The sequence below is a fragment of the Triticum urartu genome, unplaced genomic scaffold (genome assembly GCF_003073215.2).
Source record: "Triticum urartu cultivar G1812 unplaced genomic scaffold, Tu2.1 TuUngrouped_contig_522, whole genome shotgun sequence".
Taxonomy (NCBI): domain Eukaryota; kingdom Viridiplantae; phylum Streptophyta; class Magnoliopsida; order Poales; family Poaceae; genus Triticum; species Triticum urartu.
This window is the reverse complement of record NW_024115877.1, coordinates 1-18,259: the sequence shown is the minus strand read 5'-3', so window position 1 is coordinate 18,259 and position 18,259 is coordinate 1. Positions and strand designations below refer to the sequence as shown.

The following is an 18,259-nucleotide window of genomic DNA, read 5'->3' as shown; positions in this document are numbered from 1 at the left end:
GATGTTCGGCTTCATGAGATCAAGCTCCCTCAAGTAACTGCATATGGATTGATGTGTAGCACCAGGACTTTGGGAAATCGCCTCATGGAGAGCTTTTCTCCGTGCCCATCAAATTGCCCAAATGGTACAGTACCATCCCGCTATAGTGTTCCAGCAGTACGTTTCTTTTATTTGAACTGCAAATGGGCCGGCCCAGTTGGATGGACCCTATGCGAAGCCAGCCAGAAGAGCTTCTTGACGCACACGGGCGTCCGACAGGGACTCTCTGAAAAAAGACTGTTGCGAATGAGGGAATCAAATTGTCCAGCAATGGACCTGTAGCCCATCAGCGACGGCCTCTAAAGCCCACTAGAACAACCACCAGTCCCGCTTCCTCTCCAACCCCCCCACCACCACCCCCGCCATTGCCGAGCCACCCGAACCGGCGGCCATGTCGAGGTTCTGGAGACCGGGGGCGGAGAAGCCGAGCGCATCGCTCGTCGACGACGAGGAGGGCGGCGTCCTCTTCCTCCCCACCAACACCAACGCTTCCTCCTCCTCCTCCGGGTGCGCTCACTCAAACCCTAAACCCTCTGCCTCCTTCCCTTCTCCTCTGCGCTCCCCTACCTGAGGTTCCTAAACTTGTGTCGGGGTGCTGCTGCCTCTGTTTTTCTTGGTGGTAGGTTTGGGTACGCGTCCTTGGAGAGGCTGAGGCAGCGGCTGCCGGTGTACAAGTACCGCAAGGCCATCCTATACCTGGTGGAGCGGCATGCCACGACCATCATCGTCGGCGAGACGGGTAGCGGCAAGTCCACGCAGATCCCTCAGGTACGTTCCTCCAGGCGATTTTCTCGTACAGCCAGTGCGGGTTCCTAGATCATTTGAGGATTTGTTTCTGTGCTGCGCTCTGTCGGGGGCATTCGGCCGAACAACTGGTGTGCGTATACGCGCGAAGTGCTCAACCGACAGTGTGCATCATTGGTGTCGTATTTGGTGGTTGTTCTGTTTGGATTCCAACAAGCACCGCACGTTTACTATGTTCTATGCTCTGGATTATTGACTGGGCGAGATCGCGGGCTTTGGCTTAAATTTGTAGTAGTGATGGTTCCTCCTTTCTGCATTTGATTGAGGCCTCTAGTTGGTATGTACTATCGTTTGACCATATCGTGTGCCCACATCCTAGCATTATAATCAACATAAAGACTAATTCTCGCAGTAGGAGTAAGCATGAACGATGGCTTAGGGATGACACCTACGGCCATTATCAGAGAAGAGGGGCGAGGGGACAGAATAAAAATAACGAGAGGTGAAACTCTGTTTACAACTTCACCAAATATTTTTTCTGCATTTCTAGATCACCAACGTGCCTGCATACCTATCACCAACGTGCCTGCATACCTAACCTATCAGCAGTCTATCTCTTACATGAAGTTTACACTTATCTCCTGTTCATATTTTGGCCTCCAATAACTTGGCATTATTTTTTACGCCCATAACTTGTACAATAATTGGCTCCTCATTTGAAGTATTACTCTCCAGCTAAAGTTCTGTTTCTTCTCAAGCTACCATCTGGCAAATAATTTATATGGCTGCTGGGTTGGCATGTTTATGGCCTATCTGGCAACTGTCATGGTAATATGTGTTCAGTTATATGGGTTCAGTTACAATACAATGCAAACGCAACGATGGGCACAATCATGCAGAAATTTTTTCTAGCGCTAAAATTAACACAAGAAAATATTGAAAAAGTTATCCAGAGTCTTGGCCTCTTTGGGTGCTGTACTGATGTAGCACCTGGCAACTTTTCATGACTTAAATCTTTCAAGAGGAAGAAAGAGATTTCCACTGAAAGTAGTAACACACGCCTCCTACCTCATCATAATTTGTATCGTAGCAAACATTCAATTTGGCTTGAAAGGTTCTATAAAGGTAGGCTGAACTGAGACCTATCTTTGTAATTTATTCTGCATATTATTTGACATTGAAATTTGACTCCATGCTGAAACCAAAGTAGCTTGCTTAGTTGCACATATATTTCAATTGACTCCGGATCTGCTCCAGTTTTTGAATTTCAACATACATACTTGAAGGTTGAACGGAAAGTTTAGTTTGGTTGGTGAAAATGCCAATTTTGTATTATTTGAAAGTAATGCAAGCCACACACGTCAAACCCTTCTGCCTATTGCCTATCTCATCATCTGTAACTCTTATGCCTATTACCCATCTCATCATCTGTAACTCTTATGCCTATTGCCTATCTCATTATCTTACTTTCATATGATATTTCATTTCTAATTTCATTGTATTTTGAACCAGTATCTTAAGGAGGCTGGTTGGGCCGAGGGTGGTCGACTTATAGGTTGCACCCAGCCAAGACGATTGGCTGTGCAGGTATCAAATGTTTAAATGTTCATCAAACTGTGTATCCTTCTCTAGATGCCATGTAATACTAGGTTTCTCTTTTTACCTTCAGATGAGAGCATGCACCAGATTATTCTTTTGGGTACGTCCCTAGCAACTAGCATGGCGAGTAAGGCTCTTAGCTAATTATCTAGAGCAAGTTTCTGTATTACTTATGGATATTCTCCTACCACATTCTACATCTCATTATATATAGCTCCAAGTCCATGCTAAATAATCAAACCCTAGCAACATGAATCTAAGAAAAAGAAATTATTAGAGATAGATAACTCCTAAAAGATAAGCTTGGAGGACTTTCTCAGGCCTCACTGCCTCAGCCATGGAGGTTTATCCAGCTTCCCCTTTGTGACCTAGCCGTTTGTGACAGGGACACAGGGTTGCCATGTGGTAGTGGCCATAGTGCCCAAAAGTGTGTCTGTAACAGGAGACTGCATCCTGCAAAATTATGTATCTTAACATTGGACAGATGGTTGACAATCCAACATTGAAATGCATTTTGCTGAAAACTTTATTCATGTGGTCCGGCAGTGATTTCTGACATCCTATACGGAGCAGTCAGCTGATAGAACCATATCTGTACTGCTTAGAAGATGGTAGCTGAACATTTTTTTACTGCATTGGTATTACTAATTTTCATATGTTTCAAGTTTTTTTTTCTGTTCTTAGACTACATTTGTAGATGTCTATCCTTTTGTGATCACTTACCTTTTCAACCCATCTTAATAATTTGAACAGACGGTTGCATCAAGAGTAGCCGAAGAAGTTGGTGTGAAACTTGGAGAAGAAGTAGGATATACTATAAGATTTGAGGATGAAACAAACCCCGTATGATACAAGTTTTTCTCCTTGCACTGATTTTCTTTGTCTGAATTCTACAGCATGAAACACATTTTCGGTCTAATGGGTTTCATGCCCTATGTATTCTGCTTATGCCTACATCGTTTGACAGGGCATGACCATGATCAAATTTCTCACAGATGGAGTACTGATTAGAGAAATGATGGAAGATCCTCTTTTAAGCAAATATAGGTGCCATGTTATGACCCTCAACATTAGTATGACCTTAAGCTTGCAATCCAAATTGTCGCACATCATGTTTAATAAAATTTATGTCGATATAGTGATTAGACATTTGTGGTGAATTGGTGATAATTGTAGTGGAGTAAAAACACCTTTTTCAGTCGGATGGTTCCATACTAGTTTACATTATTCACATACCAATCCATGATTTTCTGTTTTATTAGTGTCATTATGATAGATGAAGCTCATGAAAGATCCATTTCAACCGACATATTGCTGGGACTCTTGAAAAAGGTTCGCAATTTTGAGTCCGCAAGTCTGGTTTCTCTTGGAGTCATCTGTGAATAATGTTTAGTTTCCCTCTTTGCATGTTTCCTTACATCAATTGACCAGATTCAACGCCGCCGGCCGGAGTTGCGCCTAATCATTTCCTCTGCAACAATTGAAGCAAGATCAATGTCAACCTTTTTCAGCAATAGGTCGGTCCCTGTCTCCTTTCATTTTTGTAATTCATTGCCATGTAACTTCCACAAGAAAAAGAAGTGCAGTGCGACTACCAGGAATCCTCAAGAAAGTGATGTAGTCAGAAAGATGGTCTATGTAAAGAAGCACAATTGGCTTTCAACTATAGTAACCTATAAGACATCTTCTTCAGCCAGTAAAGAAGAACAATTGCTTTTCAACTATAGTAAAATCTATGACATCTTCTTCAGCCACCAACCATGGTAGCAAATTATTTCCAATTCTTGGTAACATTATGGTTTACATTGTTCACGAAGTCGCTACGTGGTACTCCCTCCTTCCCAACATGTAAGGCATAAGTTTTGTCCTAATTCAAACTTGTTAAGCTCGACTGGGTTTATAGAATAATAGAATAATATATAACATCTATAATACCAAATTGTGAAGACACAATTGTTAAACTCTATATGCACACCAATTTGCGCTAGCAACTTAGTTAGGGTCTGATCTTTGAATCTTCTTTTATCTTCGTTCATGCACAGGTGGAAGAATTCATTGCTCAAGCCTGCTGATGGTTTGCCGAATCCAGAACCTGCTATACTTTCTGTTGAAGTACGTTTTCCTTGTGGCTGAAGTATATAGATGAAGGGCTGTCCTCCTTATTGATGAGAGTAAATTGGTTATACTTCTACAGGGTAGAGGATATACAGTAGAAACTCATTATCTGGAAGAACCTGTCTCAGACTACTTACAGGCTGCTGTGAATACCGTTCTTATTATTCACGAAAAGGTTAGTTGTTTTGTGCTGTGTGTCAAACAATAGATTCCATGTAGGTTATTATGCTTATTAGAATGCATTTGATCATTTGGGAACTTTTGGTTTCCTTATATCCGGGATTACACTTGATTTTTCTGGTCGATTGATTCGTTGCATCACGTGACTTGACAGTTATTATTTATTTCTCATATGCTATGCTTCTTAATGAAACAAATAGCAAGTGTATTAAGATTTTAGATGCTCCACTGCAGCTAATTTAAGCTTTACTACCGCTGACTTATGAGTGGATACCAATTGTTCAGTATTCTGTGAGTTTAGCAGAAGTTTATGGGAAGTTGCATGCTCAATATTGTAAGCGTTGAAGCTCAAATAGTACGTATCAGCTGCAATCAAGTTGCATTTCTGCCCGCAAAAATTGGAATAATACAATGTAAGCATCACAACTAAAATGATTGTTGTTCAAAGGAGATATACCCACATAATTCATTAACACAGTTATGGGGAACCAATTTAACTAAACATAACTTATCTCTTGTACATAAGAGAGATTTGTAGGCATACTTACCTTACGCAGTAAGCATCTCGTCTGCATCACATTAGTTTATAATTTCAGACAAATTTGTTAATGGAAGCAAACCTGATATGATCAATGTCCATCAGATAAACAGACATATTTTTTCTGTTCTTTTGATAATGTTGTAGACTTGTAGTCTTTGAGGTGAATTTGGAGCCATCATCATTCATCTTTGTAGTATAATAGTAGTGTCTATTTCTATGTTTTATTTCCATTTTGAAGGTAAAAAAACCCCTTCGAATCATCCAATATTGGATAGCTTTCTTTTATCTCCACTCATTAACCAATTTCTGCAGGAACCACCAGGGGATATTTTGGTGTTTCTAACTGGCCAGGATGACATAGATGCTGCTCTTAAGTTGCTAAATGATGAAATTCAACATCTGGGAAAACACTATTTTGGTAACTCTATTTTCCAAATATTAACAATGAAATAGGTCGTTCTTGAAATGGATGTCTGGTCCTTGCCACTTTTATATCATTTTGCGGTGGTAAATTATGTTTTCTAATGCATTCAGATTGCTTTGATTCTCAGATTTGGTGATTTTGCCCTTGTACTCCGGCCTTCCGCGGGGAGACCAAGTAAGTGGTCCCCCTCAGTAGTGCTATAAGAAAAATATAGTTGGCACTCCATGTTGACGCTATTTAGTATTCCTTGGTTTTCTAGGATCTCATTTTTGCTCCTACTTCGAAAGGGAAAAGAAAAGTTGTGATATCAACAAACATTGCCGAGACATCATTGACTCTGGAGGTACCGCATGTCTTTTCTAGCAAATACGATGTTGACAGTCACTGATTTCTCTAAACTGTGCAGGGTGTGGTGTACGTTGTTGATAGTGGATTTTCCAAGCAGAAGTGCTATAACCCGGTACATTCTATTGTTCCATTGCAGTACTTCAATCTGGCTGACCTGGATATAGCTTTGCTTTTATTTCTTCTTCATAGTGTTTCTTTGTGAACCCTGAAACTTGAATGCCAACAGCTGCAATGATATTTGAATAGTTCCTTGTACATCCATCAGAAATCCTTGATTTGGCAATCCAGTACAAACCTATATCTGTAAAATAAATCTAGACGAGTTAATTCAGGATCCATCTCTTTGTTTACTCAATGTTCAGGATATCGGTAACTGGCACCATATCGGTAGGGTGCTGAGTAGGGATAAATAGGCGAATTTTCCAGTTAATCGGCCGATAAATCAGTTAACCGACTATTCGGTGTCCCACTGAGTAGCAATTAACTGACCGAGATGCCGATTAACTGGCCGATATTTGGAACAATATTTACTTATGGATCTGTTGAATAGTTTGTTGTATTTGTGACATACTCCCTCCGTCCCAAAATTCTTGTCTTAGATTAGTCTAGATACCGATGTATCTAATAATAAAACGTGACTTGATACATCCGTATTTAGACAAATCTAAGACAAGAATTTTGGGACGGAGGGAGTACTTCAGTGTTAACGCATCTGGCACTGTGGCATTTACCCCAAGTCTGCCACTCCCTATTAAGCTAGAGGGTGGTTAAATCTGAGATCAAATTTTTTGGTGTAGTTCTTTTGCCATGTTTAGTCTTATTTGTTGTAGCTTAATTGCTTAACTCTATATCTTGTTGTGCAGATTTCTGACCTTGAGAGTCTGGTTGTCGCACCAATATCGAAAGCTTCTGCAAGGCAACGAGCAGGCAGAGCTGGAAGGGTGCGACCTGGGAAATGCTTTAGGTATGTTGAGCAGTTTCTTATTGAAGTGTTGGGATTGTTAATTTATGTCTCCTCTTTTATCAGTCCTTGATTTATTATGCTGATCTATTTTCACAATTCCTAGTTCTCGACTCAAATAGTTTCTTTGCTGAATGCTTTTTTATTTAGTGCCATGTTTCTTTTTAACACACTTAGTTTTGAATATTTTGAAAGTCAAACATTCATGTATTATAAATTCCGTAGATCCAGTATTCTGCAGACTGTAATATTATTCATCGTAGTATTTTACCACTTTTTGCATCTTATAAGCTAATATCTCCTGCAGGCTTTACACAGAGGAATATTACCTAAATGAAATGCAGTCAGATGGCATTCCAGAAATGCAAAGGTCTAACCTTGTTTCCTGCATAATACAGGTATCTTGGCCCATCTATTTCGTGATTGTCTTAGTTACATTGTAAATAAATAAGTAGATATCATATACTTACCATAGCTTGCAGTTATTAACATATTATTATTTCTTAGTATGCCGTGTTTCCAACAGAATGATTTTTGCTGAATGTTATAATCATTGATTCACCCTACCTTTTGGTGCTTATGGCGTACAAGGGAACTTATGCCAGTTTGTGGAGTGAGGCGTTTTGGAGCCTGAGCTCCAGCGAGCCTTTTTTCTTGAAAAACTTGAAATTCATATTTAGAAGTGTCAAAAGATTCTGAAAACCATTTCCATATGTATATATAGATATATTCTACATATGTGTAAAATTCCATTAGAAAATACTTTACCATGTGAGCTACACAAAAAAGACAAATTCGTGGATTTATAGTAACAACTAACAAACAATGTGTGTACTGTTTGCTATTTTCAAATCCATGTATATGTTGTTCTTGTGTACACATGCATAAAAATACGTATTAAATGAAAAATTATAGGTACATAGATCATATCTATATGTACATGTCAAATTATTTTACACTTGGATATCTTTTCCAAATTTGAAAAAAAGGCTCACTAGAGCCTGGAATCGAAAATCATTTTTCGCAGTTTGTGGCCTTATATGCAGATCAACTATCTTATATCAGAAGACACATATGCATGACATATTGTTTTATGCCTAGTAATATAAATTGTTTTTACTTTGTATCGAAATTTAGATATGCCAATTGGCAGTTTACAAAGCAAGGTAACAGTCATTGTGAAGACTTAATTGTTACTACTAGAGAATTAGCACATTGATGACTCTAAAACAATATTACTAAACTTATTAATATAGTATATTAGTATCTCCCATGTTCATCAGCACATTAACCAGCTAGACTGTTAGAGCTTGTCTTCACATCTCTAAATCAATGGTGATTAAAATCGTGCATAGATATATATTATGCATTTATTGTTAACTTTGACAATTCTCGGGCGCTTAACTTTAAATAATGTGTCAGTTTCCTGCATCATGCATACTAGTTTGACAATGCAGCATGATTCACTTATGCACTTGATTTGCTGAGTCATGAAACCTGGAAAATGCCCCAGCTGCCCACAAAAATGTAATTCATAGGTGATACTCTCTACATTTCTTTGAAAAGTATGCACCAAAACATGTCCTCTGAACTGAATATGATTGATCTAATTCCCTGACATATATGATGTGAAGTTTTCTTGAGATTTTTGCACATTATGAGTATTACATAACACATCGTATATTATATTCTGTGATGACAGTTGAAAGCGCTAGGCATAGACAACATCTTGGGGTTTGATTGGCCAGCTTCTCCATCACCAGAGGCAATGATTCGAGCTCTCGAAATTCTATTTTCACTAGGAATCCTTGATGAAGATGCCAAACTAACAGTTCCCATTGGTTTCCAAGTTGCTGAGATGCCTCTGGTATGTGTATCTTATACTCCTTTTTTCTTTCTGATAGTGTGCCTATTCTTGTTTCTTCAAGAACATTTTACAGTTGGCTACTTGAACTAGTACCAGAGGCACATCTTGCTATAGTACTGACTAATGAGGCAGTCCTGTCATGAGAGCCGAGTTAAATCAATTTGTCCCTGAGTTTGGGACGTGTGAGTTAGGAAATTTCGCTCGCCAGCCCCAGTATTTTAGCAGTTTATCTATATATCAGAATTTAATGTCATACTTCTGGCAAAGAATTGCACAAGCATAAAAATCTTGCGTGAAAAGTTCAAATTCTGACTAGTGTAATGCTAGTTCCCACCGAGGAAATTTGTTACAACCCATTTGACGGTAACTGAGTGGCTAAGGAATTTGGACTTGTGGTTTATGAAAGTCATGTAGCAAGTATCTCAGTCTACCATAGCATGATAAAGTAATCGCGGTTGAATGAATTATTTAGGCCATATAGCTCAAATTTAAATAGGACTAACATAATTAATGTCAGTGTGACCTGAGTGAAACAATAATTCCAATATGAAAAAAGATATGCATGATATATATGTACGCACACACACAAGAATATCACTGATATATTTTTGCCTTGCCGTCTGCTAGGTTCAAATAGTAATTTAAGTATCTTTACTATTAAAGAGGAGTTGGTGATTGTTCATCCACACCTTCGTCCCTCCTCACAAATGAGACATTGGGCTTTCAACAATCCCATGTTTTTTCCGCCCCACATGGTGCAACATCCCATGCTATTTTTCAAATCCCTCGTTACGCCTGGTGGTAATCAACAGTGATCTTTCCTTGCTGCGCACTTTGTCCTCACTCGTGCGCACCCGGGAACAACTTCCCGGTTGGTCACCCATCCTCAAATTACCCCAGGCCAAGCACGCTTAACCTAGAGGTTCTTTGGAGCTGACCTTCTGGAAAAGAAGGCACACCTTGTTGATATGAGTAGTCTAATCATTCCTATTAAGCCAGAGTGTCACACTCCCGGTACTTGATTTGAGGCCCATAGATTCATCGTATAAAAACAACTCCATGTTCATCTCAACGATAAAACAAACTTCAAAGCAGCTGAAGTCTTTCTGTCGTCCCTTGCTTCCCCATCATCCTCCAAGCAGCCCCACACCCATGATTCCATCTGACCATTTGCTCTGTCGCCGCATCCTTAAGGCAATCAATGCTGATACCGGTCACCTCTGTCCTTTTCAAGCCACCAGGTCCAAACCTCACCAGCCAGCGCCTCCTATCGACACTGCCAGTCAACCCAGCATCTGGCAAGCGGGTTTTCGATGCGATGCCAATGGAGTGGTTCCCATGTTTGTGTCAATTTATGGATCTAGGATCCGAGCTAACCTTCTTGCCCAAGATGTAGGAGACTGCCCTAGACGCAGGTTGCCCCATCATGACTACAGTCGCTCAGGCGAAGCGCTTCAGGGCCAGTTCTTTTCGGCTGCAGCTTCACCAGAGCTGCCCCACAGAAACAAAAAAAAGGGGCAGCCCGGTGCACGTAGCTCCCGCTTGCGCAGGGTCCGGACCACTTTGGGTCTATAGTACGCAGCCTTTCCCTACATTTCTGCAAGAGGCTGTTTCCAGGACTCGAACCCGTGACCTCATGGTCACAATGCAACAGCTTTACCGCTGCGCCAAGGCTGCCCCACAGAAACAGCGGTGGAAAGAAGTTCTAGAGAAACTGTAGTCCAGTTCTTTTCGGCTCCTATCCCCTTGGCTTAATTTCTGTATGATGTTTTAACTTGTATTACGTATTTTTTTTCTGATGTGTTTATCCTAGATGCGAGCAAGAGAACAATTTACGAACATCATAAAGTACTAGATGGGAGACCTTTTAAGAGCGTAGGTACCACTTTACACACATAAATATATAATGATATATAGCCAGCCAATTAGGAGATGTAACAAATCATAGGCCTCAAATCATCTTCTGGAACGGCACCCTTGGACTTCAGCCAGATGCGGAGGAGAAGCAGCATAAGCAGATGCGGAGGAGAAGCAGAGGTGAAGGAGAAAAAGGGCAGCCAATCAGCCAGGCACATATAGAAACAGAGCATCGGGAGGGGATGGAAGCGAGGGCGGGGAGAAGAAGATAGAGGAGGGAGGGGAGAGGGGCCAGATGGGGAGCAACTACCGGAGAGGAAGCTGGCGGATCTGGTCGCCGGCCGCTGCCTAGAGAGGAGGGCGCAGAGAAGTGAGACAAGGGGGAAAGAAGAGAAGATGGGATCCATACCTTGCCTCGCTGCTGGGAGAGGGATGCGCCAGATTGAGAGGAGCTGAGACTGGAGTGGAAGAAGCTGACGGCGCAGATCAAAGCTGTGGACGGAGGTTCTTCACTCTGCAGTAGCCCCCCCCCCCCCCCCCCCCCCCCCCCCCCCCCCCCCCCCCCCCCCCCCCCCCCCCCCCCCACACACACACACACACCTTAGTTGCACGTGTAATTTCGCCCATATTCTCTCATTCCCCGCACGACAGCTTAGTTACCTGCTGCCTACTCCGACTATGGCGTCTGATTTGGCCCAATGCGGTGCCTTGCGCGCCTAAGTGACACTCCAGACGCCTGAAAGCTCCAAGGCGGATGCCTTTCGAAGCTGCCAAAGGCGAGCTCGACGCCTTGCAGTCGGAGAGCGCCCTGACGCCTTAGGGCCGCCATAAAAACAATGTAAACTAGATGATTCCTCGTGCTTTTCTGCGGGAACATGTGCATATAAATTGTTGTAAATAAAATTTTACTGCAGGAACATCCACAAATTGTTTTCAAAAAATTACCATGGAACTCAGTTGGCGACCCCAACAGGTAGATCTAGAAACCAATGCAATCTGCATCTAATCCATCATCGGAGTTGAGTTACAATTGAAGCTAACTCTCCTTCATTACCTAGATCTAACATAGAGTCCTGAAAACTGGACCAATTCAACCAAGCCATAAGTGATGCTCCAAGTAGTATATTGTGTTGCACCATAGGAGAAGGATGATAATCTACATCTACAGCAAACAAAAAGAGTAGAGGTCAGAGTTGAATAGAAGTCCTAGTTATAAGGTAAACCCATGAGCGCTTGCTGGCTTTCAACTATAGAGCCCAAAAAAGCTACTACTCCATAATCAGTGGTGTCAGGAAGTACAAAGAGCAGACCAAGTGACCATTGCAATTCTTGCTTATTATTACACTTTGACTCCATAATCAGACCACAGTAGGTGAATACGAATGGATTGCATTGACAAACTGATTGCTTGTTTGAGGAGTTTCTATGCTCTTATGATGCTTTAATTATCGACTTAACCATCAGGCATACAGTTTTACTCTGCTGACTGTGCTCAATGACTTTATGATAGCACATGAAATTATGCTGCTATGTTGACCATTTACTTAAGGGTCTTCATATCCTTCCATACTTGTGCAAGCCTACTCAATTATACATTTATACTTGTACTGTCTTTTATGTACATCTGGTTTACTTACATTTTGGTGAATAATGCCCTCTTCTAAGTCAAGAGGTTGTTAACAATACTGCTTGATTTTATGCAGGACCCCATGATCTCAAAAATGATCTTGTCAGCAAATGATTTTGGATGCTCTGATGAGATACTGACGATAGCAGCATTTCTATCTGTTCAGGTTAGGATTTTTCTCTGATATGCCTTCATTTTTGTGTTCTATTATAATCTTTGAATTGTTATGATGACCACCAATTTACAGTCTGTGTGGGTCTCTATGCGGGGAGTGAAGAAGGAATTTGATGAGGTCAAACTTCGATTTGCTGCTGCTGAGGTTTGCAGGATCACCTTGCTGCCTCGTATCTTTGGTTACACGGGAACCCTGATGTTACTTTGCTGTTTTTTTACTAATACTTGGCTATTAATATTTGAAAACTAGACCAACCGGGACTAGGCATTGTATTATTATTTTTAATTAAGGGGAGACAACCGTGAGGCACTCCCCTGCAGAGCACATGGCTCAAACGTGGGTGGTGGGCTGGGTGCGCAGCCTTGCACGCGCCTCTAGCAAACTGGTCGACGCCCAGTTCTCTACTCAACCGTTAATATTGACACTCATTTTGGTGCTTAGCGTGGCCAGCTGCAATGTGATAATACCACAGTAGAGGAACATCATGTTACTAAGTACTCCTATAAGGCCCTTCCCATGCCATCTCCAAGGGGGGGCGGCCAAGGGGGTGGCTTGCCCCCCAAGGCAAGTGGGGCGCCCCCACCCCTAGGGTTTCTAACCCTAGGCGCAATGGAGGCCCATGGGGGCGCACCAGCCCACTAGGGGCCGGTTCCCCTCCCACTTCAGCCCATGGGGCCCTCTGGGATAGGTGGCCCCACCCGGTGGACCCCCGGGACCCTTCCAGTGGTCCCGATACAATACCGATTACCCCCCGAAACTTTCCCGATGGCCGAAACTTGACTTCCTATATATAAATCTTCACCTCCGGACCATTCCGGAACTCCTCGTGACGTCCGGGATCTCATTCGGGACTCCGAACAACTTTTGGGTTACCGTATACTAATATCTCAACAACCCTAGCGTCACCGAACCTTAAGTGTGTAGACCCTACGGGTTCGGGAGACACGCAGACATGACCGAGACGACTCTCCGGTCAATAACCAACAGCGGGATCTGGATACCCATGTTGGCTCCCACATGCTCCTCGATGATCTCATCGGATGAACCACGATGTCGAGGATTCAATCAATCCGTATACAATTCCCTTTGTCAATCGGTACGTTACTTGCCCGAGACTCGATCGTCGGTATCCCAATACCACGTTCAATCTCGTTACCGGCAAGTCACTTTACTTGTACCGTAATGCATGATCCCGTGATCAACCGCTTGGTCACATTGAGCTCATTATGATGATGCATTACCGAGTGGGCCCAGAGATACCTCTCCGTCATACGGAGTGACAAATCCCAGTCTCGATTCGTGCCAACCCAACAGACACTTTCGGAGATACCTGTAGTGTACCTTTATAGTCACCCAGTTACGTTGTGACGTTTGGCACACCCAAAGCACTCCTACGGTATCCGGGAGTTGCACAATCTCATGGTCTAAGGAAATGATACTTGACATTCGGAAAAGCTACAGCAAACGAACTACACGATCTTTGAGCTATGCTTAGGATTGGGTCTTGTCCATCACATCATTCTCCTAATGATGTGATCCCGTTATCAATGACATCCTATGTCCATAGTCAGGAAACCATGACTATCTTTTGATCAACGAGCTAGTCAACTAGAGGCTCACTAGGGACATGTTGTGGTCTATGTATTCACACATGTATTACGATTTCCGGATAACACAATTATAGCATGAACAATAGACAATTATCATGAACAAAGAAATATAATAATAAACATTTTATTATTGCCTCTAGGGCATATTTCCAACAGTCTCCCACTTGCACTAGAGTCAATAGTCTAGTTACATTGTGATGAATCGAACACCCATGCAGTTCTGGTGTTGATCATGTTTTGCTCTAGGGAGAGGTTTAGTCAACGGATCTGCCACATTCAGGTCCGTATGTACTTTACAAATCTCTATGTCTCCATTTTGAACACTTTCACGAATGGAGTTGAAGCGACGCTCGATATGCCTGGTCTTCCTGTGAAACCTGGGCTCCTTGGCAAGGGCAATAGCTCCAGTGTTGTCACAGAAGAGAGTCATCGGGCCCGACGCATTGGGTATGACTCCTAGGTCGGTAATGAACTCCTTCACCCAGATTGCCTCTTGTGCTGCCTTCGGGGCTGCCATGTACTCCGCTTCACATGTAGATCCCGCCACAACGCTTTGCTTGCAACTGCACCAGCTTACTGCCCCGCCATTCAAAATATACACGTATCTGGTTTGTGACTTAGAGTCATCCAGATCTGTGTCGAAGCTAGCATCGACGTAACCCTTTACGACGAGCTCTTCGTCATCTCCATAAACGAGAAACATATCCTTAGTCCTTTTCAAGTACTTCAGGATATTCTTGACCGCTGTCCAGTGTTCCATGTCGGGATTACTTTGGTACCTTCCTACCAAACTTACGGCAAGGTTTACATCAGGTCTGGTACACAACATAGGATACATGATAGACCCTATGGCCGAGGCATAGGGGACGACACTCATATTTTCTCTATCTTCTGCCGTGGTCGGGCATTGGGCCGTGCTCAATCTCGTACCTTGCAATACAGGCAAGAACCCCTTCTTTGACTGATCCATTTTGAACTTTTTCAATATCTTGTCAAGGTACGTACTCTGTGAAAGACCAATGAGGCGTCTCGATCTATCTCTATAGATCTTGATGCCTAATATATAAGCAGCTTCTCCAAGATCCTTCATTGAAAAACACTTGTTCAAGTAGGCCTTTATGCTTTCCAAGAATTCTATATCATTTCCCATCAACAGTATGTCATCCACATACAATATGAGAAATGCTACCGAGCTCCCACTCACTTTCTTGTAAATGCAGGCTTCTCCATAAGTCTGCGTAAACCCAAACACTTTGATCATCTCATCAAAATGAATGTTCCAACTCCAAGATGCTTTCACCAACCCATAAATCGAGCGTTGGAGCTTGCACACCTTGTCAGCATTCTTAGGATCGACAAAACCTTCCAGCTGCATCATATACAATTCTTCCTTAAGGAAACCATTAAGGAATGTTGTTTTGACGTCCATTTGCCATATCTCATAGTCATGGAATGCGGCAATTGCTAACATGATTCAGATGGAGTTCAGCTTCGCTACGGGTGAGAAAGTCTCATCGTAGTCAACCCCTTGAACTTGTCGATAACCCTTAGCGACAAGCCGAGCTTTATGGATGGTTACGTTACCATCCGCGTCTGTCTTCTTCTTAAAGATCCATTTATTTTCTATGGCTCACCGATCAACGGACAAGTCAGTCAAAGTCCATACTTCGTTTTCATACATGGATCCTATCTCGGATTTCATGGCTTCCAGCCATTTGTCGGAATCCGGGCCCGCCATCGCTTCTTCATAGTTCGAAGGTTCACCGTTGTCTAACAACATGATTTCCAAGACAGGTGTCGGTGTCAAAACCGGCAGATCTCGGGTAGGGGGTCCCGAACTGTGCGTCTAGGCCGGATGGTAACAGGAGGCAAGGGACACGAAGTTTTACCCAGGTTCGGGCCCTCTTGATGGAGGTAAAACCCTACGTCATGCTTGATTAATATTGATGATATGGGTAGTACAAGAGTAGATCTACCACGAGATCGGAGAGGCTAAACCCTAGAAGCTAGCCTATGGTATGATTGTTGTTCTGTATGTTGTCCTACGGACTAAAACCCTCCGGTTTATATAGACACCGGAGAGGGTTAGGGTTACAAAGTCGGTTACAATGGTAGGAGATCTACATATCCGTATCGCCAAGCTTGCCTTCCACGCCAAGGAAAGTCCCTTCCGGACACGGGACGAAGTCTTCAATCTTGTATCTTCATAGTCCAGGAGTCCGGCTGAAGGTATAGTCCGGCCATCCAGACACCCCCTAATCCAGGACTCCCTCAGTAGCCCCCGAACCAGGCTTCAATGACGATGAGTCCAGCGCGTAGATTATCTTCGGCATTGTAAGGCGGGTTCTCCTCCAAATTCCGTATACCTGTTGAATAAAGTCCGGTTTCTTGTAAATGTTGCGCTCCTTGGCTTCTACGCCCAATAATGGCCGTCTCCCACGTGTCAAACGAATATGAAAAGTCTGAGTGTTTTTACATCCACACCCCTAGCCGCGTAAATGAGCCGCCCATTTAAGGGGACGAGGATTTAGATCCAAACCACACCTTCTCCCCTTCGCGAGTGTTCATCAGAGCGCATCCGGCAAAGGTCCATTTCACCATGGCCCGCCATCGCAACTCCTCCTTTCGCCCTTCCAGTCCTCAGCCTGGATATTAGGAGAGATGCTCCATCCCGCATAGCGAGCTAGTGACGCTCTAGACCAAGGGATTTCTCCCCCCGGCCTATATGGTCCCGGTTCGAGCCGGTCTTGCCATCTATAATGGCGGAGAACAAGCGGAGAGTGCCCCTAATCCCTCCAAAGGAGAGCGGGTATGCCTTGTCCCTTATTTAATAAGAGGGCTCGGATTTCCAATCCATCCCTTTCTCCGGGGGCTCCTGGAGTTCTATGGCCTCCAGCTACACAATCTTACGCCTGCCTCCGTATTGCATATCGCGGGCTTCGTAGCCCCCTGCGAGCTGTTTTTGGGTGTTGAGGCTCATTTCGGGCTGTGGAAAGAGCTATTCTGCCTTGTGCCCCATTCTCCGAAGGGGTCAATATATCAAGTGGGCGGAGCCGAAGTGTGGCGCATCGCCGGGACCGGATATCTATCCGGAACCCCAAAGAAGGCATCCGAGGACTGGCCTCCGGAATGGTTTACATAGAGGACGTCCCGCTGCCGGATCCTGTCCGGATCGGCCTCCCTGAGTTTGACAGTGCTCCACTAAAGAAGCGCCTAAGTTGGTGTCCACGGAGCCCTCAGAGGGAAAGTGACAAGGATGTCCTTTACCTGATGGGCCGGATAAGATTGTTAGCTCATTCTGGACTGACCATGATCCGAGTCATGGCCGCATGCATCATGCGAGGGGTGCAGCCGCTACAGTATAAAGGCCACCCCACGTGGGACTTCAACGGGGAGGACGACGCCACCCGCTACGGCCGTAAGGGACCGGATTCGGCTATGGCTCTAACAAAGACCTTGTCCGCTTTGTACAAGGGAGAAGAGGAGGAATTTCTCCGCGTCAACCCACAGGGTGGATTTTCTATGTACAATCCCCCAAGCTGGGTAAGTGGTCACATTTACTTGCCCATCCGTTTTATATTCCCATTGTTAAATATTCAGTCTAACGACTTCAACGCAGGAACTGCGCCAGGCTGTTAAAGAAATAAACAGCCCTCCTCCACAACCCGAGGACCCAGGACGGTGTTGGAAATATGCCCTAGAGGCAATAATAAAAGCATTATTATTATATTTCTTTGTTCATGATAATTGTCTTTATTCATGCTATAACTGTATTATTCGGAAATCGTAATACACGTGTGAATACATAGACCATAATATGTCCCTAGTGAGCCTCTAGTTGACTAGCTCGTTGATCAACAGATAGTCATGATTTCCTGGCTATGGATATTGGATGTCATTGATAACGGGATCACATCATTAGGAGAATGATGTGATGGACAAGACCCAATCCTAAGCATAGCACAAAGATCGTGTAGTTCGTTTGCTAGAGCTTTTCCAATGTCAAGTATCTTTTCCTTTGACCATGAGATCGTGTAACTCCCGAATACCGTAGGAGTGCTTTGGGTGTATCAAACGTCACAACGTAACTGGGTGACTATAAAGGTGCATTACAGGTATCTCCGAAAGTGTCTGTTGGGTTGACACGGATCGAGACTGGGATTTGTCACTCC

General features: G+C 43.4%; 1 protein-coding gene across 2 annotated transcripts; it reads left to right on the top strand.

The window, feature by feature from the left end:
* The first annotated feature begins 358 nt into the window (after window positions 1-358).
* On the top strand, window positions 359-12,915 carry LOC125528928 (probable pre-mRNA-splicing factor ATP-dependent RNA helicase DEAH9). 2 transcript variants are annotated; one of them, XM_048693343.1, is made up of 19 exons: window positions 359-546; window positions 663-807; window positions 2,296-2,370; window positions 2,453-2,482; window positions 3,136-3,225; window positions 3,350-3,429; window positions 3,645-3,714; window positions 3,814-3,899; window positions 4,425-4,494; window positions 4,577-4,672; window positions 5,531-5,636; window positions 5,770-5,816; window positions 5,902-5,985; window positions 6,049-6,102; window positions 6,854-6,954; window positions 7,259-7,349; window positions 8,654-8,818; window positions 12,379-12,468; window positions 12,550-12,915. In XM_048693343.1, the coding sequence occupies exons 1-19, from the start codon at window positions 431-433 to the stop codon at window positions 12,724-12,726; spliced, it is 1,773 nt and encodes a 590-aa protein (XP_048549300.1). In that variant the 5' UTR covers window positions 359-430; the 3' UTR covers window positions 12,727-12,915. The 2 variants fall into 2 exon arrangements, with proteins under 2 accessions (XP_048549300.1, XP_048549301.1); XM_048693344.1 differs by lacking the exon at window positions 2,453-2,482 and having other exon boundaries at window positions 360-546.
* Window positions 12,916-18,259: the final 5,344 nt, after the last annotated feature.